Source organism: Heptranchias perlo, chromosome 3 (genome assembly GCF_035084215.1).
Source record: "Heptranchias perlo isolate sHepPer1 chromosome 3, sHepPer1.hap1, whole genome shotgun sequence".
NCBI classification, from domain to species: domain Eukaryota; kingdom Metazoa; phylum Chordata; class Chondrichthyes; order Hexanchiformes; family Hexanchidae; genus Heptranchias; species Heptranchias perlo.
Genome location: NC_090327.1, coordinates 56654036 through 56679553, shown reverse-complemented (window position 1 = coordinate 56679553; position 25518 = coordinate 56654036). Strand labels below are relative to the sequence as shown.

The following is a 25518-nucleotide window of genomic DNA, read 5'->3' as shown; positions in this document are numbered from 1 at the left end:
GGGGACATTTGATAGAGGTGTTCAAAATCATCAACAGTTTTGATACAGTAAATAAGGAGAAACTGTTTCCAGTGGCAGAAGGGTCGGTAACCAGAGGACACAGATTTAAGGTGATCGGCAAATGAGCCAGAGGCAGCATGAGGAAACATTTTTTTACACAGTGAGTTGTAATGATCTGGAATGCATTGCCTAAAAGGGTGGTGGAAGCAGATTTAATAGTAACTTTCAAAAGGGAATTAGATAAACACTTGAAGGGAAAAAATTTACGGGGCTATGGGGAAAGAGCAGGAGAAAGGGACTAATTGGATAGCTGTTTCAAAAAGCCGGCACAGGCACGATGGGCCGAATGGCCTCCTCCTGTGCAGAACCTACTATGACATTATGATTACAAAGTGTCAGTCTTGGCTCAGTGGTAGTGCTCTTGCTTCTGAGTTCAAAGGTCATGGGTACAAGCCCCAATCCAGAAATTTGAACGCTAGGCAGACATTTCAGTGCAATACTGAGGGACATGCTGCACTGCTGGAGGTACTGCCGTTTGCCATGAGATATTAAACTGAGGCCCCATCTGCACTCTCAGGTTGATAAAAGATCCCATGACATTATTCAAAGAAGAGCAGGGCAGTTGTCCTCAAATCCTAGCCAACGTTTATCCCTCAACCACCATCACTAAAAAAAAGATTCTCTGGTCATTTATCTCATTGCTGTTTGTGGGAGCTTACTGTGTGCTAGTTGGCTGGCGCATTTCTCTACATTACAACAATGACTACACTTTAAAGGTACTTCATTGGTTGTGAAGTGCTTTGGGACATCCTGGGGCTGTGAAAGGCCCTATATTAATGCAAGTTATATCTTAATTAGTATTAATTTCTTTACAATTTTGTGAAGCATCGCTGGAGGTGTAAACAAAAGTAGCGAGCTCGCATACTTTGCTGCCCTGATTTATAGAAATCTGTTTTTAAAAATTGTATAGTAGTTTTGAACATTGGTTGCAAAGTTTGATTTTTTATTAAAACTTAGTTTGTTCTGCTTTTTCCTTTGTGCATTAATTCTTATTGCTATGGAGGGCAGATTTTTTGCATCGCAAGACTTTTAGTTACAGTTTTTTCACACACAGTACTATTGCATGTAGCTGAAATTTTACTTACAGGGAGCCTATTAAAATTAGTAGGAGGCACTGACCTCGCAAAATCAGGCATGGCCATCCTTCTATATTCCTAACCCGAGCCTGTCCACACTATCAGTAGCCCCAGCACAGATTCTGCTGGCGCCACAAGACCAGGGCTCTTGGGTTTGAGAACCAATCATTGTTTCAGAGCTGCCATGAAATAACAATGAATAATCTGAAAGTATAAGCAACAAAAAAAAGTAGTAGTTTTGAGGATCAGATGCTTTAGTTGAGCTTTGAATGGTAGCCACAAGGCACCACTCCTGGCAGCTGGATTCAGTGTGAGGCTCAGTGCATCTGTTCCTGTTTGCAAAGGTGTGTTCTATACAATTTGTCAATAAGAGAACTTATTGTTAATTCAAATTAATTTGCCAAGCCACATATGTAAACCGTCTTCTTGGCCTCCGTGCATCCTCCCACCCCACCAATGGTGGCACAGCATTCAATCGCCTTGGCCTTACTTTCTGAAACTCCCTGCCTAAACCGTTCTGTATCGCTGCCTCTCTTCCTGTCTTTAAAAACCTTCTCAAAACTCATCTTTTTGACTATGATTTCAGTTACCTCCCCTAAGACACTCTCAAAGATTCAGTGACCGTTTTTCTCCTTCTCTATGAAGCACCATGGATGTTTTCAATTTTAAACATGCTACATAAATTCAACTTAAAATCAATCAAAATGAAAATCGGACAGGATCTATAACGAGTGGACGATCCGCTCCGCCAGGTCACCACCCAGGTGGTGAAGTTAAAAATGACCCCAGTATGTAATAAATTATTTTATTGCATAGATCTGAATGGACTAGATTAGGCAAAGAAAGGTTGCCAAAAAGCTATCTATCTCAGATTTAAATTTAGCAATTGAGCTAGTATCAATTGCCATTTGCAGAAGAAAATTCCAAGCTTCTACCACCCTATGTGTTTAGAAATGTTTTCTAATCTCGCTCCTGAAAGGTCTGGCTCTAATTTTTAGACTGTGCCCCCTACTCCTAGAATCCACAACCAGTGGAAATAGTTTCTCTCTATCCACCCTATCTGTTCCCCTTAATATTTTATAAACTTCGATCAGATCACCCCTTAACCTTCGAAACTCTAGAGAATACAACCCCAATTTGTGCAATCTCTCCACGTAACTTAACCCTTGAAGTCCGGGTATCATTCTAGTAAACCTACGCTGGACTCCCTCCAAGGCCAATGTGTCCTTCCAAAGGTGCGGTGCCCAGAACTGCTCACAGTACTCCAGGTGCGGTCTAACCAGGGTTTTGTATGGCCACAGCATAACTTCTGCCCCCTTGTACTCTAGTCCTCTAGATATAAAGGCCAGCATTCCATTCGCCTTATTGATTATTTTCTGCACCTGTTCATGACACTTCAATGACCTATGTACCTGTACCCCTAAGTCCCTTTGGACATCCACTGTTTTTAACTTTTTACCATTTAGAAAGTACACTGTTCTATCCTTTTTTGATCCAAACTGGATGACCTCACATTTGTCGACATTGAATTCCATTTGCCACAATTTTGCCCATTCACCTAATCTATCAATATCGCTTTGTAATTTTATGTTTTCATCTACACTGCTTACAATGCCACCAATCTTTGTGTCATCGGCAAACTTAGATATGAGACTGTCTATGCCTTCATCTAAGCCGTTAATAAATATTGTGAATAATTGAGGCCCCAAGGCAGATCCCTGCGGGACTCCACTAGTCACATCCTGCCAATGTGAGTACCTACGCATTATCCCTACTCTCTGTCGCCTTTCGCTCAGCCAACTTCCTAACCAAGTCTGTACTTTTCCCTCGATTCCATGGGCTTCTATCTTAGCTAACAGTCTCTTATGTGGGACCTTATCAAATGCCTTCTGGAAGTCCATATAAATAACATCCATTGACATTCCCCTATCCACTACTTTGGTCACCTCTTCAAAAAATTCAATCAGGTTCACAAGTATGACCTTTCAGGATCCATTCCTTTAGATTGGAAAATTGCATATGTCACTCTGCTATTTAAGAAAGGTGAGAGAGAAACCAGGGAATTATAGACCAGTTAACCGAACATCTGTTGTCAGGAAATTACTAGAGTCCATAATTAAGGATCGAGTGACTGAACACCTTGAAAATTTTCAGCTGATCAGAGAGAGCCAGCATAGATTTGTAAAGGGTAGGTCATGCCTGAAGAACCTGATTGAATTTTTTGAAGTAGTGGACAGGTGAATGTCTATGGATGATGTTTATATGGACTTCCAGAAGGCATTCCATAAAGTCTCTCATAACAAACTGTTAGCTAAAGTTGAAGCTCATGGAATTGAGGGCAAATTATTGACCTGGTTAGGAAATTGTCTGAGCAGCAGGAGACAGAGAGTAGGGATAATGGGCAGGTACTCAAATTGGCAGAATGTGACTAGTGGTGTCCCACAGGGATCTGTGTTGAGGCCTTAACTATTCATTGTATTTATTAACGACTTAGATGATAGAAGAGAACGCCTCATATCCAAGTTTGCCGATGTCATAAAGATAGGCAGCATTGTAAGCAGTGTAGATGGAAGCATCAAATTACAGAGAGATATTAATAGATTAAGTGAATGGGCAGAATTGTGACAAATGGATTTCAATGTAAGCAAGTGTGAGGTCATCCACTTTGGACCTAAAATGGATAGATCAGTGTACTTTCTAAATGGTGAAAAGCTCAAAACAGTGGAGTTCCAAAGAGACTATGGGGTCCATGCACATGGATCATTAAATTGTCATGGACAGCTACAGAATATAATCAAAAAGGCTAATGGAATGCTAGCCTTTATATATAGAGGACTAGACTACAGTGGGGCAGAAGTTATTCTACAGCTATATAAAGCCCTGGTTAGACCACACCTGGAGTGCTGTGTTCAGTTCTGGGCACTGCATCTTAGAAGGATACATTGGCCTTGGAGGGAGTGCAGCGTAGATTTACTAGAATGATACTTGGACTCCAAGGATTAAATTACAAGGAGCGATTACACAAATTAGGGTTGTATTCCCTGGAATTTAAAAGATTACGGGCTGATTTGATCAAAGTTTTCAAGATATTAAGGGGAACTGATAGGGTAGATAGAGAGAAACTATTTCCGTTGGTTGGGGAGTCTAGGACTGGGGGACATAGCCTAAAAATTAGAGCCAGGACTTTCAGGAGGGAAATTAGGAAACAATTCTATAAGCAAAAGGTCATAGAAGTTTGGAACTCTCTTTTGCAAACGGTAGTTGATGCTAGCTCAATTGTTAATTTTAAATCTGCGATTGATAGATTTTTGTTAACCAAAGGTATTAAGGTATATGGGGCTAAGGCAGGTATATGGAGTTAGGTCACAGATCAGCCGTGATCTCATTGAATGGCGGAACAGACTCGAGGGGCTAAATGGCCTACTCCTGTTTCTATGTTCCTATGTTACAGCAGCTAGCTTGTTTTAATGTTTAAAAATTTCTGTGATTTTTGTTTCTTTTTGTTTGGATAGGTACGTGAGAATCCACACGAAACATGAGATTGACATGCGCATAGGAGTACATTCCGGATCTGTGCTTTGTGGAGTGCTCGGGCTTCGCAAATGGCAATTTGATGTCTGGTCTTGGGATGTTGATATTGCAAACAAATTAGAGTCTGGCGGAATCCCTGGGTAATTATCATGACCTTTACATAAGCTATAAGCAATTTATTCTTCATCTAATAATAAATTTAAAACAAATGCTCTTGTTATTAAGGTTTCTGGTGGGATCTGAATGTGCTTTCTTTCATCTGCTGGTTTGCAGGAGGATTCACATTTCTAAGTCAACACTGGATTGTTTAAATGGTGATTATGAGGTAGAAGAAGGGCACGGAAAAGAGAGAAATGAATTTCTGAGAAAACACAACATTGAAACGTATCTAATAAAGCAACCAGAAGAAAGCCTTTTGACTTTGCCTGAAGACATTATGAAGGAATCCAGTACATCTTGTGACAGAAGCAATAGCGCCACAACATTTACTGAAGGTTCCTGGAGTCCCGAACTTCCATTTGATAATATTGTTGGAAAACAGAACGTAAGACAACTTTTATCTGATCTAACTTCTCAGGTGTTGTGATTTAGTGTAATTCAAGTAATGGAGTTATTTACTGATCAGTAGAAGTGATAATCTTCCCATAAAATCCTGCTACCATCATCATGCATTTACTTTCTAAAATCATACCTGTGAAGTCTTGCACATGTCACTACCAATAGTTTTCCCCAGTAAGTATCAGTGCTTCCAGATAGTGATCAGGCTTTTCCAATACAAAGCAATTTTTCCTTATGTACTTCCTGCAATCCATTTATTACATGGCTTTCGGGGGGGCGAGGGGGTGGGGGAGTATATATATTGTGATGCAAAAGGCATTGCAGTTGTGAGGGACCAGTGGGTCTTTTCCTGTCCGTTATTGTCGTTTGTTCGTGTGTATTATTTTCCCCTACATGCTGGGGGTGGGCTTATAGCACAAATTTTACTGGGGACCCCTGCATTGGGGCACCCCCAAGGCAATGAGGCGCGTACTACAAACACAGGCCCAATTCTCCCCGTGCACCCTGCAAATATCAGTACAACGTAAAAGGGACTGAGACCCGGTGAAATGTATCTCTACCCCCTTTTCCTGACCTTTGTGCCCTGGGGAAATGGACATTTCCTGTGGGAAAAAGATCAGGAAAATCTACTCTTTTGTATTTATTAAAAGGTGTATGATAAACCTTTTACAATTCTTTACAAACAATGACTTTGGATTCCTCAATGTGATCGGGAGCACAGGCCAACAGCGGATCTGCCACAGTTATGGTGGTGGAGCAGCTTTGTGGATGTGGTTGAGTTTAGATTCCAACTGGCAGGAACTGGATTCTTTCCAATTGAATTGAAGTCCATACAACTACTTCTATGTTCAAACTTAACGTTTCCATAAATACTTTTTACCACCAAATCATTTTTCGCTTGAAAAGTAGAATTACAATAGATTCCAAAATGCTGGACGTGCACCAAATAAAGTATGAAAACTCAATATTTTCTGGCCGGCATATCCCCAGACACCCCCCTCAGAAAATAAATGTCATGCTTTGAGCACTGACATTCCCATTTAGAAACTGCACTTTTGTGTACTTTAGATTTCTTTCCCCCTGCACTAAAAGTAATCTAAAGTCATGTACACCTGCGGCTTAAGTTATGACAAGCTTGTGACCTATATTCAGGGTTGCTTTTTGAAGCCGTTGGTCAGTTTTTGCTCATTTTCAAGGTTGACAAGTATGATTAATTGTGTCTCAAATACTTAGGGTTTTCATGAATTAATTTGAATGACACGTTCAATTCCTGATGCATTTTCAAGTTTACTTTTGGGGAAGGGCCAGGGACAAATTTGTAGTTTTTCTTCAGGAGACTAAATTGGTAGTCCAAAATAGAATATATCAGAGGTCTGTAGAATGAAGATGTTTGATCAGCTGAAATGGTTTTTCTCGTTAAGATGGAAATACAACCCAGCAATTTTGTAATCAGAGAGAAAACAAAGCATTGATTCTGCAGATTTGCCATTTTATTTTTCACATCCATCTTGGACATAATATTGCTGTAAAATGTATGGATTCTTGTAGATATGGTTAATAGAAAAGTGTTGATATATCAAAATTCAGTTTTCATAGGGCTATTTTGCAAATCAAAAATAACCAATTTATACCCAATGAAAGGGCTGTGTCAAATCCACCTCAATAGCTATAATGAAGGGCATTGGCCTCTTTGCTAGGAGACTGAGGTTTAGATCTCAGTTCTGATTGACTTGGGCCTCCCTAAGGGGGAGTTAGTAGTTCTCAGGCTGGAAATGGGTCTTTTCCTATATAACCCCAGTGTACTTCCTGCCACATTAACTATGGAGTAATGTTGATGTCCATTCCATGGAAATGTACTCTTAAGCAAAGAAGATAAGATGGTCACAGGAGATAAGTTGGTGGAGAGTGAAGAGAAGGAATCTATACAAGAAGAAAAACAATAGGGACTTAGCAGAAATGGACTGAGAGTGATTCACATTTAAGTTGATCCTCTAAGGAGACAGTTCAATGGGAAATAAAATGGAGGCTCTCTCAGCCTGAACACAGCAGCTGTAATAGAACAGAAATGATTTCATCAAAACCTGAGGAACTGTGTTGAAGACCCACTTGCCAGAGGAAACAGTTTCTCACTATTTGCTCTATCAAAACCTTCATTATTTTGAATACCTCTATTAGGTCTCCCCTTAACCATCTCTGTTCTAAGGAGAATAATCACAGCTTCTCCAATCTCTCCACATAGCTTAAGTCCCTCATCTCTGGTAAACCTCCTCTGTACCCTGTACAAGGCCTTGACATCCTTCCTAAAGTGTTGTGCCCAGGTGTGATATTAATGTTAACGTAACTGTAAGTGATGTACTAACATCTGTAAGGACTTAATTTGTGTATTTATAAGATGGTTCAAAGATAAGATGCCCCATTTAGCTCATCCTTTCGTAGAAACCTAGAGTCCACCAACACAATATCTAATTGCATCTAAGACATTTGCAGTGTCTTGGTGCAAGGTTGTTATATAAAAGTGAAAAATAAGCAACCAGGTAACAACTCAAGGAGCTTAGCAATAGAGATATTTCCAAAATAGTCTAATCATTGAAGGCTAGAAGGCAAAGAACTCCTTGATCTTTCAGGATTTGAACTTCTAATTTTTAGATGGTCAAAGTCAGCCATGATATACAATTTCTTATGCTTTTACAGTACATTGGTTAAAGTTTGTACATTGCCATTATGCTACATACATGGCAGAGGTCAACATTTTCACTGTTGGTGTCAAAAGGCCAGTAAACCAATGTCGATGGTTTGGCATCAGCATGACTGAGATTCTGTCCAACAGATAGCCTTGCTTCATCTCTCCTTATGGTGTGGTATAACTGCAGCTGGTATGAAGCTCACTTTTCAAATATGCTTGCATTAAAGCTTTGCAAAACAAACTTGCAGCCCACTGTACCATTCCATTTTAAAGGACTGAAATAGATTTACCTGTCAGCAGTGGTCAGCCACTGAAGAAAACATCAGCCAAAGGCTTGCAAGCAGCACTCTGTTCACGTGTTTGCATATAAATATATGGAATTCTGACTTCCTCCATTTCATAATAATACGAGACAGCCTCCATTGATCCTGCGCCCCCCCCCCCACCATTCCCAGTCATGTCACCCAACTGATGTTGGTTCACTTGCTGTAGAATAGGTGTAGCATTAGGAAGGAAACACTGCAGATCAATAAACTTGCTTAAATGAAATGCTAGTATTTGGAATTTAAAGGATCAGTTCCAAATCAGTAAACTTCACTGACACTTGGGTCAATTCTGATAAGATATTTAATTATTAAACCATCTATAATACTATGACAGTATAGCTACAGTAATAAGAGTTAATCTGTTATCATTGACCGAACAGCTTTCCCGACAGAGGCTTAACATGATGTATCACAATGCATAGTACAGCCTTGAAAATAGGGTTTTAATTACAAATAGTACAGTTTTGTCTTTTGGAGCTGCAGTGTATTTCAGCAAGGAATTTCATCTATTTATATGCTTTGGAGCTAGTTTGTATCCATCACACTCCAAGTATTACACACCGGACATTACACTCCAAAGTATCACACTTTGTTACAGTTGCAAAATAATCTTTAAAAAAGGAAAGCCGGCCTTTGACCTGGAGCCTAAAATTTACAAGCAATTTACTGACCTCTAATTGACCTCAGCTAAAACCAGCTACAATTATAAGCAGCAACAATTAACTGGATTTCCACAAGGACAGGGCAGGATAGCAGCTAAGCATCACAACCATTCTGCAGACCCCAGATTAACTGTGATTATCAGGAGGTCTGTTTTATTTTATATATTTTTCTTTTTAAAAAATTCATAATATGAAAAATATCTTACCACAACACATATTTCCTGCTGACTTTTCCTATTATAAATTCCTATGTCCCCATTTATAATGGAAATTGCCTATGTAAACTTGGCATGCTGTAATTGCTCCTTCCAGCCAGTGACAGTGCTATAACCCCTAAGTTTTGTATCTCCCAACTCCTCAGCCTATACTGCAGAGAAACCCCTTTGCTGTAATCAACTCTATTTGTCTGGTTCCCACATTGCTCTACGTTTTGCTATTTAACTCTAGGGTGGAATTTCCTCCCTAGCGGACTTCGGGGGGCTGGCCGGTAGAAGCCGCCAACCAGTAACCATTATGCTTACCTCTATTTGTGTTCTCCAAGCTTAACCTCCAAGTTAGATGGCGCTATTGCTTACTCATCTATGAGACCTCACAGTTGCATCTCCAAGATAGGTGTTGCTGTGGTGCTACTTGTCTGTGCTCCTAAAACCGGGTCACAGGCCTGATCCTACCTTCCCCCTGCTGCCACCTCCCTCATGATTCCCCCACTGCTGCTACAATCCCGACCACTACAGGGAACGAGCTTCCAAAACCTTTAGAGCTTTTAAAATTAGCACTCATTTAAAAAGCAGTGAAAAATTTGGAAGCCATTTCAAAGCAATGGCTGAGAACACAGTTACCTGGGGAAACCTGTGTTATTTTTAAATAAATACTCGGCTGTACTTTAAATAATGCAGGCTTCCTTACCTTACTGCTCAGGAAACTTTTTAAGAAATCCGCTCCTCCAGCAACTGGACTCTCCCACCTGAGCACCCACATCTTCTTCCCCCCACTCCTCTCTCATTGAGACACCTCTCATTGTTCCCATCCCCATACCAAACACCCATATATTTCCACACACTGTTAACATGCCCCTGAGAAACAACTATCACCAGTGGCACCCGGAAACCCTTCTCCCAGGAGACCCACAGTTAACAACGCCCTCCCTAATGGTCCCGCACACCACCATATTACTCCCAACTCTGGGCTTGTCTCCCACTCCGACCATACCCCAGGATGTGCCTCCCCCCCACCCCCGTAGCGCTGCCATACATCAGCATCTCATTATCATCCCTGCCAGACCCTAGTACCCCCTTCTCAATGCTGCCAAACATCATCACCACTTTTCCCAATGCTTCCACTGCTTGATCACTGCTTCTAAACCCAGGACCAAACTCCCAATACTTTTTTAAACATTTGTTCTCAGGATGTGGATCAAGCCACATGTATTGTTCATTTCTAATTGCCCTTGAAAGGTAGTGGTGGGCCTTCTCCTTCAACTGTTACAGTCCTTGTGGTGATGGTGTTCCCATGAAGGTGTTAGTTAGGGAATTGCTGGCGACCCAGCAATAACGAAGGAATGACAGTGTCCAAGTCGGAATGGTGTGTGATTTGGAGGGAAACTTGTAGGTGATGGTGCTTCTCCCATTGAGAAGAACATAGAGTGGTCAATACTGCCAAAGGTGACAGACACATTGCAGAGGAAGAAAAGAAAGAGAGCCACAGTCTGTGATCCTTTGTAATCTAGGATCAATTACTTTAAATGTCCCCATACAAGTAACCTTTCTTTTTCTTTTATTCCTTCTTTTCCTGACAATTCTCTCCCTCTCCTTCTCGTCAAGGTGTTAACTCCTTGCTCTGCTCGGGGTCCATCTTCCATTGACACCATTTGCCCTCCTATACGCCGCACAAGTGGCCATTCTTCATGGGTTAACCTAGACAATAACGCCATGAATTTCCACAGGGCCAGTGGCGATTCTTGGCATAAGTTGGCCAGGAGTGCAGTTCCCTTAGGTCTCAATCCAGGCTGTGAGTTTCTGTCAGAGCCTGGATGGGGCCGAAGAGTTATCAACCCAAACAAGGCCCATGATATCAGAGGAGACAGGGCAGGGGGAGGAAATTCATCCTGTTTTATAACTAAGTTACCCTTCCTATTTTATAATTAAATTACTAACTAAATGTAATAATTTATTAAAGTAATTACTTCATTAAGATAATCACTGAACTTCACAATTAACTTATTGACTACGTTTCCCCAGATATATCCAAACATCTAGGGGTAAATTTTAACCCCCAAGAATGGGTGGGTTTGGAGCGGGTGGGGAGTAAAAATACTCGGTTTTCAGAGTGGGACAGCATCCCGGCTCCAACACACCTGCTTCTGGGTTTAACAGACAGGATTGCCTACATGTGGCGAGCAGACACCAGGAAGTCCCACCCCCACTTAAAGCTGGCAGGCCGATACTTAAAAGGGCAATGTACCTAGGAACATAGGAACAGGAGTAGGCCATTCAGCCCCTCGTGCCTGCTCTGCCATTTGATAAGATCATGGCTGATCTGTGATCTAACTCCATATACCTGCCTTTGGCCCATATCCCTTAATACCTTTGGTTGCCAAAAAGCTATCTATCTCACATTTAAATTTAGCAATTGAGCTAGTATCAATTGCCGTTTGCAGAAGAGAGTTCCAAACTTCTACAATCCTTTGTGTGTAGAAATGTTTTCTAATCTCGCTCCTGAAAGGTACCTCATTGAGATACTTGAGGAACTTAATATTGGAATAATAAAATGATTTCACTTTACCTGTTCAGGTGTCCCATCACTTCCGAATCATGTCAGGTGAAAGCAGGCAGGAAGGGCTGGATCCACGAGGTGAGTGCCTTAATTGCGCTGCCTGTAGGCCCGGAGGAGCAGGAGTGCTTCATCCAGGCCCAACAAGCTCACCTGGCTGACAGGACTCCTGCTATCGGCCGACAGCCCCCTGCACCCCGCCCCTGATGATGCAACCCCCCCCCCCCCCCCACCGATGGTAGACCCCTCCCAGCCCACCATGGTGGACCTCTCCCAGCCCACCATGGTGGACCTCACCTACCTCCGACTCTCCACCTGACCTCCAGCAACCTCTGGACTTCTTCTCAGCCCCCTGATCTCTTCCTCAGCAACCCCCCCCCCCCCCATTCTTCTCCCCGGACTCCCCCCACCAATCTTCTCCCTCCCCCCTACCCCGGATCTTCTCCCCAGTCTATGATCCCTCCCTCCCTCCCTCCGATTCCCGGCTTCCTGGTCGACAGTAAGCCAGCCTGTCAACCAGGCTGCCTGCCGGGCACAAAACCCAGAAGTACCATTGATGGGCTTCATTCAATCGTGACCCACCCACTTACCTTCCGGCTGCAAGTTAAAATTTACCCTCTGAAGTAAGACTTCAGTATCTCAATAACCTGTTCAATTAGGATTCTTGTTGCACTAAGTGCTTCATTGCACACTTTCTCCTCTGCTGATCTTGGATGATGGAGTGGGGCCATTAACCAGAGTTGCAGGGGATATCCCTGGTTACTGAGCAATCATCTAGACACATGCTTCTGGCTGAATAATCCTGAGATAATAAACCGCCAAAGCACAAAAACACTGTGGCAGTTTCCCAGATAGCATGCACTTACATGAAGAATTATGTTGCCGACATCTCACACCAGCTGGACACTGAGTGGGGTTGTTTTGACTTTCCGGGGGCCAACTGACGGAGAGAGCTGGCCGGTCGCCCATTCTGGCAGCGAAGAGGCGGCCACGATTTTGAGGCTCCAGTCTTATTTGAATTGGACTGGGGAGCTGCGGACGCCAATCGGGGGTCGTGATGCAGCTAGTTGCTCTTCTGCCTCAGGAAAGTTGGCCGGCAGAGGCCCCATGGATAGATGCTTGGAGTGGGGGAGGGGCTGAGGGTGAGCTGGCAGCGGCCAGCAATACTTCTGTGGAGACAGGATTATTTATTTTTGGAATCCCTTTTATTCCTTTAACTGAAATTCTGCCCCATTATTTGCCTCTGACCATGTTTCATAGATACCTATCTGTTATACATCAAAAATGGTGAGTGGCTGCAACATGTAGTTGGGGCTGTGCGGGTCTTATAAGACCCATTAATTGCAGTTGGGCTCAACTAAAATTATGCGACAGTTCCACTGTACTAACACTCAACTCCCTCATCAAATTAATCCCACTTCACAATTCATCTCTGTTGATCATCCCTTAACCTGCGCCAAAAAGATACAGCACTTATCTGTTCTTCCCCATTCCTTAGCTGCGCTACTCCCGATACTTTTGATCTTAGAGACTCTGAGGTCCTAAAAATCTCAGTTATTCAATGAGTGTGCACTTTCATTAGCCAGTTTGTTTGGTCTTTTTAAAATGCCCTCTCTCTTTTCAAATACAAACTGTTCATTTCATGTTTCCTCCGAATTTTCAACATGCCTTCTTGCTGAGTGGTCAGTATAGATTGCCTTACATTGCCACATCTTTGGAAAGGAAATTCTTCCCTGCTCCGCTGAGCAACAGTCCAGGACCCCCCACCAGGCAGCAAAAGTACCCCGTGCTCAAGTCACCCACCTCCCATGACTAAACAGTAGTAGTTAATTCCTCCCTCATCAGCCATACGTTTGTTCCAATTACTGGTAGATGAGTCTGTGCATCCTGCTGTTGTGCGCTGGCCTCTTATGCGGCTTCCTTTCAATTCCATCTTGTACTTGCAGCTGCTGCTCCCCCTTAGTTATGAGTTGCCAATGCCACTGATACCCCCTACCTCTGCAGTTCAGGTATTATTCTGCCTGGTACAAACCCCCCCAGCAACATCCATTTCTCATTCAGGAACTTTTCAGCTCTTTTTCCCCATGGCAATTTTAAGGTTGACATCCCCTCCCCCCCCGCCAAAGCACCTTGTCACCTGGCTTCTCCCTGCTGAGCTACTTTGTTGCCTGAGACCTTCCCCAGTGATAAATTTCCACCCTCAGCTTAGACAGCTTGCCACAATATCCTCATCTGCATTCCTGTCCTTGCCCTATATTCCCTTTTCCCCTTTGAATTCCCTTCCCCATTCTCCTCCTCCTCCACTTCCCCTTTCCTCAACTCCCCTTTCTTATCCACCCCGCTCCACCAATCCCCCCCCAACTCTCCCTCTTTCTTTTCTGCTTCTCTTTCCCTATTCCCCTCCTTATCTTTCCCTCTCCTTCCTTCCTCTCTGCCTCTTTCCCTCATCTCTCTTCTCCATCTCTCCCTCCTCTCATCCTCCCCTCCTCCTTTCCTTCTCTCCTTCTCTCTCCTCCAGCACTTCCCTTCCCACTCTTATCTTCCCCTCCTTTTTCGTTCTTTCCTCTTCAGCCCCTATTCAGTGAATCTGTTGGATGGCGTTCATGTGTGGATTTTGGGCAACAACAGGATCAGAGTTGACTATGATGCTCCCATATTTGCACCTTATTGATAATCGGGGCTGGATTTTCCTGATCTTCTGCCGGTCGACTTGACCCTACCATGAAAACCACCCAATTTCTTGGATCGGACGACATTGCGTGTCCATGGCAAGATCACTGCCAGCAAGCAGAAGCCCGCTAATGGAACCCCAGGAAAACCAAGACAGTGTTGCAGCAGGACTGCCCAAAGAGGCAAAAACCACATAAAAAGGGCCACGGGCCCCAAAGACTAGACCAGCACATTAACTGAAGGCCTTGGGCATTCAGCAAATAAGCAATTGAAAGGAGAGGAAGGCTCTATGAGGCCTCTCCCTCCATTTCCCCCAATGTGGGGCCATTCCCACTGCTATCCCAAGCCTGCTGTCATGGTTTACCTGCTATTCCAAGGAGCAGGAGGTAAATGGTTCAGGAACCTGGGCTGACCACCCCCTTCCCCCGCTGGTATTTGCATGTGATGGGCGGGAAAGGAGCAGCCAGCAGTGGTCACTGCAGGGGTGGGGGAGTGAAATCCAGGTCGGTGAAGCAGCAGTAGGCCTCACTGCCCATTTTCACTGTTTTCCCTTCTGATTTAGTTTAAGTTCATGCATGGAATATCCCCTTGAGCAAAGTACCAGAGGGCAGCTGTGAAATCACATTTGAAGAGTTGCCTTCTGGAGAGATGGAATATTTTAGGCTGTTCAAACCTCTACAAATCCAAATACTCATTACAAACTGCCACTTTTTAGACATTTCTCTCACCCTGACTACATGACAATTCGCATGTTTCTGCATTACACGATTATACCAAAAGTTAAAATACAACTCCATATAAGGAGAATCTAATTGGCCTTATTAATAAACTTCAGTTAATAAACCTGTTTCCTTATAAATGAGCTCTTTTTCTGATGGGCTGACATGATCAGTATAATTCCCTTTCCTTGTTATCTTATCAATAATTTTGCTCTTGTTACATATTCCACCAAGTGAAACCTTTAATTATAAATATTACTTTGATTCTGTACTATCCAGCACCAGCCAATTCCCCCATTCTATCGAAACCTTAATTAAAAAGATAATATTTGCCCAGATTTTTTTCTTTTGCAAATTTTTTCCTTTCAAGTACTTATCCAATTCCCTTTTGAAAGCCACGATTGAATCTGCCTCCACCATCCCCCTGGCAGTGCATTCCAAATCATAATCACTCGCTGCGTAAAAAGTTTTTCCTCATGTCCCCTTTGGTTCTTTTGCCAATCACCTTAAATCTATGTCCTCCGGTTTCTTGACCCTTCCGCCAATGGGAACAGTTTCTCTCCATCTACTCTGTCCAGACCCTTCATGATTTTGAATACCACTATCAAATCTCTCAACCTTCTCTGCTCTAAGGAGAACAACCCCAGCTTCTCCAGTCTATCCACTTCCTGAGTGTTGTGAGGTTGAGATATAAGTGGTTGCAGTCTCAGCACTCAGCACTCCTGACTCCACCCATGCTGGTGGAATGGAATCTTGACTCTGTTGGATTCAGCAGGGTCGAATTATTTCCATAATTAGAGTAAGCTCCCTCATGATTTTTATATGTGCAGATAATGCTGATTCGCCTGGAGTAGGTGGTAAATTTGAAGTGCAGCAGCTATTAAAGGGCTTGTTTAGGTGGAGGCTGACTGCTGTTGAAAGAAAGAGACTGGAGGATACTCAAGAACTGCCCTTTTCACTGTAGAGAGTCTGGAGATCCCACTGGAGGAGGTGGCACTTAGGAATGTTGCCATTTTTGGAGCTGAGAATTCCTAAGTTCTGCTGTGAGGAAAATTGGCCCTTATAAGTTTAGTATCAGTCTGACACAGTTTTGGATTTACACCGGTGCTAAACTTGGGGAATGTAAATTAGGAGTTAAGGCCCAAACTGACACTAAAGTGAAGTGGAATGAGATTCTCTCCACCAGGGAGTCCCACTCCGCTTCACTCTGACGTCAGGTCAGGTCCTGACACCAATTCAGGTTACATTTACTATAACTGCAGCATCAGCACAAGTGAAACCGCTTCACACAAATGCTACAGTTATAGAATAAATACACCTTTATTTTTAGTATTTCAACCCAGGTATTTCAATAACTAAAAGAAGTTCATAGTATTTTTTTTATATTCCTTTAATTTTTGCATTGATATATTTAGACCTGTATGAAACATGTTATTCACTCCTGCAGTGTTCGGCTTATATGCTATTGTTCACACTTTATGGTCTGTTTGCTATAAGTCACACCTGCTACCAAAAGTCAAGTGGCTCAATAATGGGTCCTAAAGTGGTAAATTAGCATATTTTGTCTAATTTACAACTAGATGGCTTAAGTTGCTCCAAGCTGTAAATTACTCTACTGTAATGTAAATGAATGTAAGGAATCTTACAACACCAGGTTATAGTCCAACAGTTTTATTTGAAAATCACAAGCTTTCGGGGGCTTTCTCCTTCGTCAGATGTTTCCCTTGGCTGGGGAGTCTGGAACCAGGGGTCACAGTCTCAGAATAAGGGGTAGACCATTTAGGACTCAGATGAGGAGAAATTTCTTCACTCAGAGGGTGGTGAATTTTTGGAATTCTCTACCCTAGAGGGCTGTGGAGGCTCAGTCATTGAGTACATTCAAAACAGAGATTGATAGATTTCTAGATATTAAAGGCATCAAGGGATATGGGGATAGTGCAGGAAAATGGCATTGAGGTAGACCATGACTTTGTTGAATGGCAGAGCAGGCTCGAGGGGCCGGATGGACTACTCCTGCTCCTATTTCTTATGTTCTTATGTCTTTACCGATGTGTGTTACAGTGCTAACTAGTTTTATTAATGAGGATAAATAGTCATCACACATGATATCAAAAATTGTATTAGAGAGTGATGTTTTTTGGGCTCCCTCTGAAGGGTAAGAACAGTTTGCTAATGATGGCTGGTTCATTTGAGAATAATGGAGGAAAGGAAGGGAACATTGATGAGGGAATGGGATCTCTTACCATATTGCTCATGGTGGCTTGATCAAAGAGCAGTGTTGATCGTGCCTGTGGAATTACAGTATCTGCATGCTGGGCTCTGTCAATGAACCAAGATAGTGCATTTATAACATGGAACTATGCATGCAACATTTTCAGTTGATATAATTGGTCAATAATCACTTAATGATCATGCTTAATCACATAACAACGAATGAAACATCTGCATTGTTTCTAAAATCTGCATACCTTTCAGTTGATTATTTCTATTATATAGTGACTGACAATGTTCAGCTTTGCAATCAATTATTACTACAGTCAGAATTGTCATCTACTGATGCATGTTTAAAGGTTTGTCTTCAAAGGACAACATTATATATTAGTTATAACTGACTTAATAGTATCCTCTCCAAATTTTAAGTTGGGTTGTTATCATCATGTCATAATATGATACAGCACAGAAGGAGGCCATTCAGCCCATTATGCCTGTGCCGGCTCTTTAAAAGAGCTATCCAATTAGTCCCTCTCCCCTGCTCTTTCCCCATTGCCCTGTAAATCTTTTCCCATCAAGTATTTATCGAATTCCCTTTTGAAAGTTACTATTGAATCTGCTTCCACCATCCTTTCAGGCAGTATATTCCAGATCCTAACAACTCTCTGTGTAAAAAAATGTTTCCTCATGTCATCTCTGGTTCTTTTGCCAATCACCTTAAATCTGTATCCTCTGGTTACGGACCCTTCTGCCACTGGAAACAATTTCTCCTTATTTACTCTATCAAAACCGTTCATGATTTTGAACACTTCTAGCAAATCTCCTATTAATCTTCTATGCTCTAAGGAGAACAACCCCAGCTTCTCCAGTCTCTCCACATAACTGAAGTCCCTCATCTCTGGTACCATTCAAGTAAATCTCATCTGCACCCTCTCTAAGGCCTTGACATCCTTCCTAAAGTGTGGTGTGCAGAAGTGAACACAATAGTCCAGCTGAGACCTAACCAGTGTTTTATAAAGGATTAGCATCACGTTCTTGCTTTTGTACTCCATGGACTATAAATTGGGCCACATAGTGCCCGTTTTTTAGGCGCTACGCGGCCACCTGAGGTCCCAAATTGGCGTCCAGAATGCGCGCGCACGCTTCTAGCATGACGTGCGCCAGACGCCAACTTAGTAAAGGGGGTCGCGCAGGCACAGATAACAAATGCCGGTAGCGTGTAAAGTAGGGAGACTATGCATTAGATCAGTGTGCAGCGCTGATTTAAAGGGATAGATATAATTTTGGTACTCAATGCTCCAGCCAATGCACTAAATTAACCACAACCAGCTGAACAAGTCTTAGATGGCCTGGAGGACCCCCCACAAGTGCTATTTAAAGGGACCATACAGGATTTACAGGTTAGTTGCTGGATTATTGCTTCTGGCTGCTGATGCATTTGTACCTGTTTTTGGAGGTCTTCTACACTTGAATACTAGGACATGGGGACATAGTCTAACATTTAGAGCCAGGACCTGCAGGAGTGAAGTTAGAAACATAGAAACATAGAAAATAGGAGCAAGAGTAGGCCATTCAGCCCTTCAGCCCTGCTCCGCCATTCAAAATGATCATGGCTGATCGTCTAACTCAGTACCCTGTTCCCGCTTTTTCCCCATATCCCTTGATCCCTTTAGCATTAAGAAATATATCTATCTCCTTCTTGAATATATTTAATGACTTGGCCTCCACTGCCTTCTGTGGTAGAGAATTCCACTGGTTCACCACCCTCTGAATGAAGAAATTTCTCCTCATCTCGGTTCTAAATGGCATACCCCGTATCCTGAGACTGTGACCCCTGGTTCTGGACTCCCCAGCCATCGGGAACATCCTCCCTGCATCTAGTCTGTCTAGTCCTGTTAGAATTTTATATGTTTCGATGAGATCATCTCTCATTCTTCTAAACTCTAGTGAATATAGGCCTCGTCGACCCAATCTCTCCTCATACATCAGTCCTGCCATCCCAGAAATCAGTCTGGTAAATCTTCGTTGCCTCCCTCCATGGCAAGGACATCCTTGCTCAGATAAGGAGAACAAAACTGCACACAATACTCCAGATGTGGTCTCACCAAGGCCCTGTACAACTGCAGTAAGACATCCCTGCTCCTGTACTCAAATTCTCTTGCAATGAACGCCAACATACCATTCGCCTTCCTAACTGCTTGCTGCACCTGAATGCTCGCTTTCAGCGATTGGTGTACAAGGACACCCAGGTCTCATTGCACCTCCCCTTTTCCCAATCTATCACCATTCAGATAATAATCTGTCTTTCTGTTTTTACAACCAAAGTGGTTAACCTCACATTTATCCACGTTACACTGCATCTGCCATGTTCTTGCCCACTCCCCAACTTGTCTAAATCACATTGGAGCCTCTTTGCATCCTCCTCACAGCTCACATTCCACCCCAGCTTTGTGTCGTCTGCAAACTTGGAAATGTTACATGCAGTTCCCTCATCCAAATCATTGATATATATTGTGAATAGCTGGGGCCCAAGCACTGATCCCTGCGGTACCCCACTAGTCACTGCCTGCCACCTGGAAAAAGACTTGTTTATTCCTACTCTCTGGTTCCTGTCTGTCAACCAATTCTCAATCCATGCCAGTATATTCCCCCCAATCCCATGTGCTTTAATTTTGCACACTAACCTCTTGTGTGGGACCTTATCAAAAGCCTTCTGAAAATCCAAGTACACCACATCCACTGGTTCTCCCCTATCTATTCTACTAGTTACCTCCTCAAAAAACTCCAATAGATTTGTTAAGCATGATTTCCCTTTCATAAACCCATGCTGACTTTGTCCAATCCCGTTAATGCCCTCCAAGTGTTCTGTCATCACATCCTTTATAATAGACTCTAGCATTTTCCCCACTACTGATGTTAGGAAACGCTTGTACACGCAAAGGGTGGGAGAAGGTTGGAACGCTCTTCTGCAAATGGCAATTGATGCTAGCTCAATTGTTAATTTTAAATCTGAGATTGATAGATTTCTGTTAACTAAGGGTATTAATGGATATGGGGCTAAGGCAGGTATATGGAGTTAGGTCACAGATCAACCGTGATCTCACTGAATGGTGAAACAGACTCGAGGGGCTAAATGCCACTGCCACTTGCTGCCTCCTGCAAGAAAGCGAGAAGTGTGTCGGTGAGTGTCCTGCAGGATGTCTGGGTGATGTGCCTGTCATAGTTGAATAGCTGCCTGTGTGTGAGCTGTGAGCTGTGGGTCTGCGGCTTGCAACAGTGAAAGCGTGTGAGAGTGAGAGGAAGCATCTGATTGAAAGAGTTTGTTAGTATGCGGGTGATGATGGATGTAGTGCGTAGAGCAGTGGATGAGGCTAGTAGTGCAGTTGGTAGGAGACGCCACTTGACAGTTGACCTCACTCACCTTGACCACTCATGTCAAAGCATTGAACTTCTTCCTGCACTGCATCCATGTTCATGATGCTATGTGCCTGGCATTGACTTCGTCCCACGCTGCCTCCCACTGCCTCTTGAGCATATGTCTGGAGGGCCTCTTGCCCCCCACCCACCGCGGATATAGCATGCCTCTCCTTCAGTCCACCTCTTGACCAAGGCACTGGTGCATCAGCAGAGAACCTTGGTACATGCTCTCTTGCAGGCCTAGTACAAACTCAGATCAGCAGATTGGTGAGGTCTGGCGTGCAGATTGGAGGATGTGGGATTTAGTAGTGCGCAATCTTTATTCAATGTTTTAACATAACTCAACAGTTTGTACACATAGGGACAGAACCTGCATCTGTGTTTTACATGTGTGATGTCTGATCTCTGTTCAGACTCCGTGCGGACCCATATCTTATATTTTGCACATAAGAGGTGCAGGCTGCCTTTAAGAGGTGCAGATTGCCTTTAAGAGGTGCGAGCAACTCATGCCATATCTGGGCCCCCCTTCTGATGAGAAGTGCGAAGCTAGTGAAAACATTGCAGCTAGGCATGACTGCTGCGCTACAATCAGGTAAGTGAGGAGGCAGCACGAATCTCACGTGTTGCCTGCATCGGAACCACCAGGCGGGGGTTAATCGCGCACTGCGATACCCACGCCCAGATTCGGGGGTTAACCAATTTAGCCCCCTATGCTTCTTTTAATAAAACCAAGGATCCCATGTGCTTTTTAACAGCCTTCTGAACTTGTCTTGTCACTTTCAAAGATTTGTGTACATGTACCCCCAGGTCTCTCTGTTCCTGCATCCCCTTTAAAATTGTACCATTCAGTTTATGTTGCCTCTCCTCATTGTTCCTACCAAAATGTATCAATTCACACTTCTCTGTTAAATTTCATCTGCCATGTGTCTGCCCATTTCACCAGCCTGTCTATGTCCTCCAGAATTCTGTTACTATCCTCCATATTGTTTATTACATTTCTGAGTTTCGTGTCATCTGCAAATTTTGAAATTATTCCCTCTATACCCAAGTCCAGGTCATTAATATATATCAAAGAGCAGTGGTCCTAATACTGACCTCTGGGGAACACCACTGTATACTTCCCTCCAGTCTGAAAAACAACTGTTTACCACTACTCTCTGCTTTCTGTCCATTAGCCAATTTTGTATCCACGTTGCTACTGTCCCTTTAATCCTATGGGCTTTAAATCTGCTAACATGTCTATTATGTGGTACTTTATCAAATGCCTTTTGAAAGTCCATATACACAATATCAACCACACTACCCTCATCAACCCTCTTCATTACTTCATCAAAGAACTCAATCAAGTTAGTCAAACACGATTTTCTTTTAACAAATCAGTGCTGACTTTCATTTATTAGCCTTACTTTTCCAAGTGCCAATTAATTTTGTCCCGGATTATTATCTCTACATGTTACCCCACCACCGACATTAGGCTGACTGCCTGTAATTGCCGGGTTTATCCCTCTCCCCTTTTTTGAACAGTGGTGTAACAATTGCAATCCTCCAGTCCTCTGGCACTGCTCCCATATCTGAGGAGGATTGGAAGATTGTGGCCAGAGCCTCCCCAATTTCCACCCATACTTCCCTCAGCAACCTCGAATGCATCCCATCTGAACTGGGTGACTCTTCTACTTTGAGTAGAAAAGGCATTTTGTTTCTTTTAAAAAGTTTTTTTTTAAATATAGTAAACAACTGCATTATCTCATTTTGTTGGTGTTTTTGAAGTGGCTTATAAGTAACACTATAAAACTTGATTTAATTACTTAGACCATCTTGCTCATACATAGTTTGAAAAGAAAAATGGAACTTAAACCCCTTGGGTGAAGTATTCTTTCTCTCCTTTATACCTGCTGTGAATATTTCTCAGCTATTTAGTACTTCTTTAGTTCCAGTACTCCATACCCATTTGAACTTACTATTCTAGTTGTTTCTTGTTTTTTTTGAAAAAATGATAGTTAAAGTACGGGCTGCCGGATCATATTTTCCTTTCATCTTTCAGACTTGAGTTTGACTTCCTTGAAATATTATGAAAGCTCGGGAAATCACCCTTGACTTATGAACCTTGAATTGCCGATTATTGGCATTTTAGATCACAGTGGACTTCTATTTCCCGTGAAATCCCTTCCCCTGGATTTATTCTTATTTAAGTAATTAAAGTGATGTCGTTCTGACTTTACACAGGAGCTATTGTGTTACTTAACTATAGTCCATAGCAGGAAAACAATATCCTAGAAATGCAGGTAACCTAAATAGATGGTCACACAGTGCACCCATCAGAAGGATAAGAACCAGCTGAGAAACATTCATAATAATCAAATGGAGAGCAACGCGAGTAATTTTTAAAAGGAATTACTTCACTACTGGAGCATTATTCCACTTTGGTAAGTTTTCTGTTGCATTATTTATCTTTCTACGTATGTGCTCTCCAATGCAGTGCTCAGGAATTAAACTTTGCACTCAATACATCATACTGAAAGGACTGCTATGTCACAAGCTAAAAGGCTATAATGCATATCTTCCATCTTCCCTCTAATAATATGCCTCAATCCCAACTTTAGAAAACCTCCTGCTTCTGTAGTCTCACATTTCCATTCCCACACTCTCTCTGTTCTTATAGCTTCTGATTGCTAAATCAGTGTAAATCAACTCCAGATTTTAAACCATTTGAATGCTGTGGGCTTTTGTCCACAAGGGCCTCAATTTAGACTCATCTCGGGACTTCTCACAGCAGTCAGAGGGAACAGAAATTAATGAACAGAGTATAATCTCCATTGCGACTGGAATCAAACACAAGGCCTAGAGATGAAATGATAATGTTCCAATCTGCCAGCCTCTAGAGATGGCCACAACATTTGTATTTACTATAGATTCCGGTAGCCCACTCTTTCCCAGGTGCTGAAAAACATTTAAATAGAAAACCGTTCCTACAAACCTATGAAAAGAGATATTGCAGCTTCAACTTTTAGTGTATGTTTGATAAATAAAGGTTTGAAGACATGACTGAGTTTGTAAAGTGCATGTTTGCTAAGCATTGTAACATGCTTAAAGGTCATTTGACAAGGTTTTCCACTTGGTAATCTGCACTGTTAGTGTGTGTGTCTGCTTTTAGCCTCTTAACCATAAATGAAGCAAAATTATTTCTATAATAAGAGAAATTGTCAATACCTTTAGTTATATTTGCTTTCCATGTTGCTGATGGTTGTACATTACCAAAGCTTTAACTCCTTGCTGATGAAAACATGGAATATTAACCATTTAACCTTATTGATACTAATAAGTTAAAGCCACTGTTTTGGACCAGTCAAAAAGAAGGTTTCATATTAACTGAAAAATTATGAGTAATGAATTAAAATATTTAAATTTGATATTAAAATATCATTACATAGCACAGGCTTCTCCTAGAGGGGGAGGAGAAGTGTGCTTAATATTGGCTGGTTCATTTTAAAGAGGGTGGACCAGGAAAGGAGGGGAAGCATTAATTTCCCTTTTCTAATCTGAAAATATGAAGGTACTTTCTGGCTGTTTTGCCATCTTTGCAAGTAATGATGGAAAAAGGAAATTAAATCAAACCAGAGAACCCAATGATTTCAATGGAAAAGAAAATCAAACCTGTTGAAAACCGGCTGCCGATTCGCTATCACCCATTTTGCCCTTTCGCCGAAGATCAATTTCAGCCCCAATAAATATATTGAACAGCACTGTTTGCAAACAAATAATGACCACTATTAAAATATTCTATAGTGTTTCAGTCACTGCATTCTTCAGGTAGTATGCTATAGAAAAAAAGCTTCATCAGTCTGATTGATACATACGCACCGAAAATTATACGGTATTTGCATCAAATCAAACTATTACTTTTTTAAAATGTGTAAAAGATTTTCCTCCTTTTTATCTTATTTTTACTTTTTCATAGATAGGAGTATATAATCCCACCACCCCCCCCCTCCACCATTTAGCTCTTGGTCTTTTGAACTTTAATCCTATGAGTTATGATAGACTATTTTTTGTTTCAAAATTACATTAATTGTTTTACCATCGACCATTTACCATCAGCGAAAATGATTTCTGTAAATTTGTAACAATAAATATTGGAAAATAAAATTCGAGAAATATATAGAATCAAAGTAAACTTTGTTACTAAAATTAGCACATAGTATTAGCAACAAACACTTAAAGTGCTTGTATAACATTCCTTTGTCCACCATTTTAGTAGCAGCATTAATCCATTAAATTAAATGGTTAATGCCTCCATTAACAGTCATGATGTGGAGATGCCGGTGATGGACTGGGGTTGACAATTGTAAACAATTTTACAACACCAAGTTATAGTCCAGCAATTTTATTTTAAATTCACAAGCTTTCGGAGATTTTCTCCTTCCTCAGGCAAACATTTGCCTGAGGAAGGAGAAAATCTCCGAAAGCTTGTGAATTTAAAATAAAATTGCTGGACTATAACTTGGTGTTGTAAAATTGTTTACCATTAACAGTAGGCAGAGGAACACCTAGCTTCTCCTCCCCCTCTAGGAGAAGCATTTGTCTGCTAATATTACGAAATATAATTTCTAGGCTCATACTTCTTAGCTTGGAGAGTCCTTGAAGAGGGAAGGAGACAACTTAAAACCATTTTCTAGTTTAAAGTTTGACATCAAAATCTTACTGCAGCCCTGAAATATTAAAATAACCTACTAGGATCATGATGGCAGCTTTGACACATTGTATGATGTTTATGTGGTTTGGTGGATAAATTGCAGACATGCTGTGAAAGTTATTAATCCAATATATTGAGGATGCAGT

General features: G+C 42.0%; 1 protein-coding gene across 2 annotated transcripts in view; it reads left to right on the top strand.

Annotated features, from left to right (window-relative positions):
- The window catches only part of adcy8 (adenylate cyclase 8 (brain)), a 100433-nt gene that overhangs the window by 26000 nt on the left and 48915 nt on the right, over nt 1-25518 (top strand). For both annotated transcript variants that reach the window (XM_067979755.1, XM_067979756.1), the window contains exons 6-7: nt 4649-4807; nt 4941-5211. In XM_067979755.1, the coding sequence (XP_067835856.1) occupies nt 4649-4807; nt 4941-5211 (430 nt within the window). The remainder of the gene's footprint in view (nt 1-4648; nt 4808-4940; nt 5212-25518) is intronic.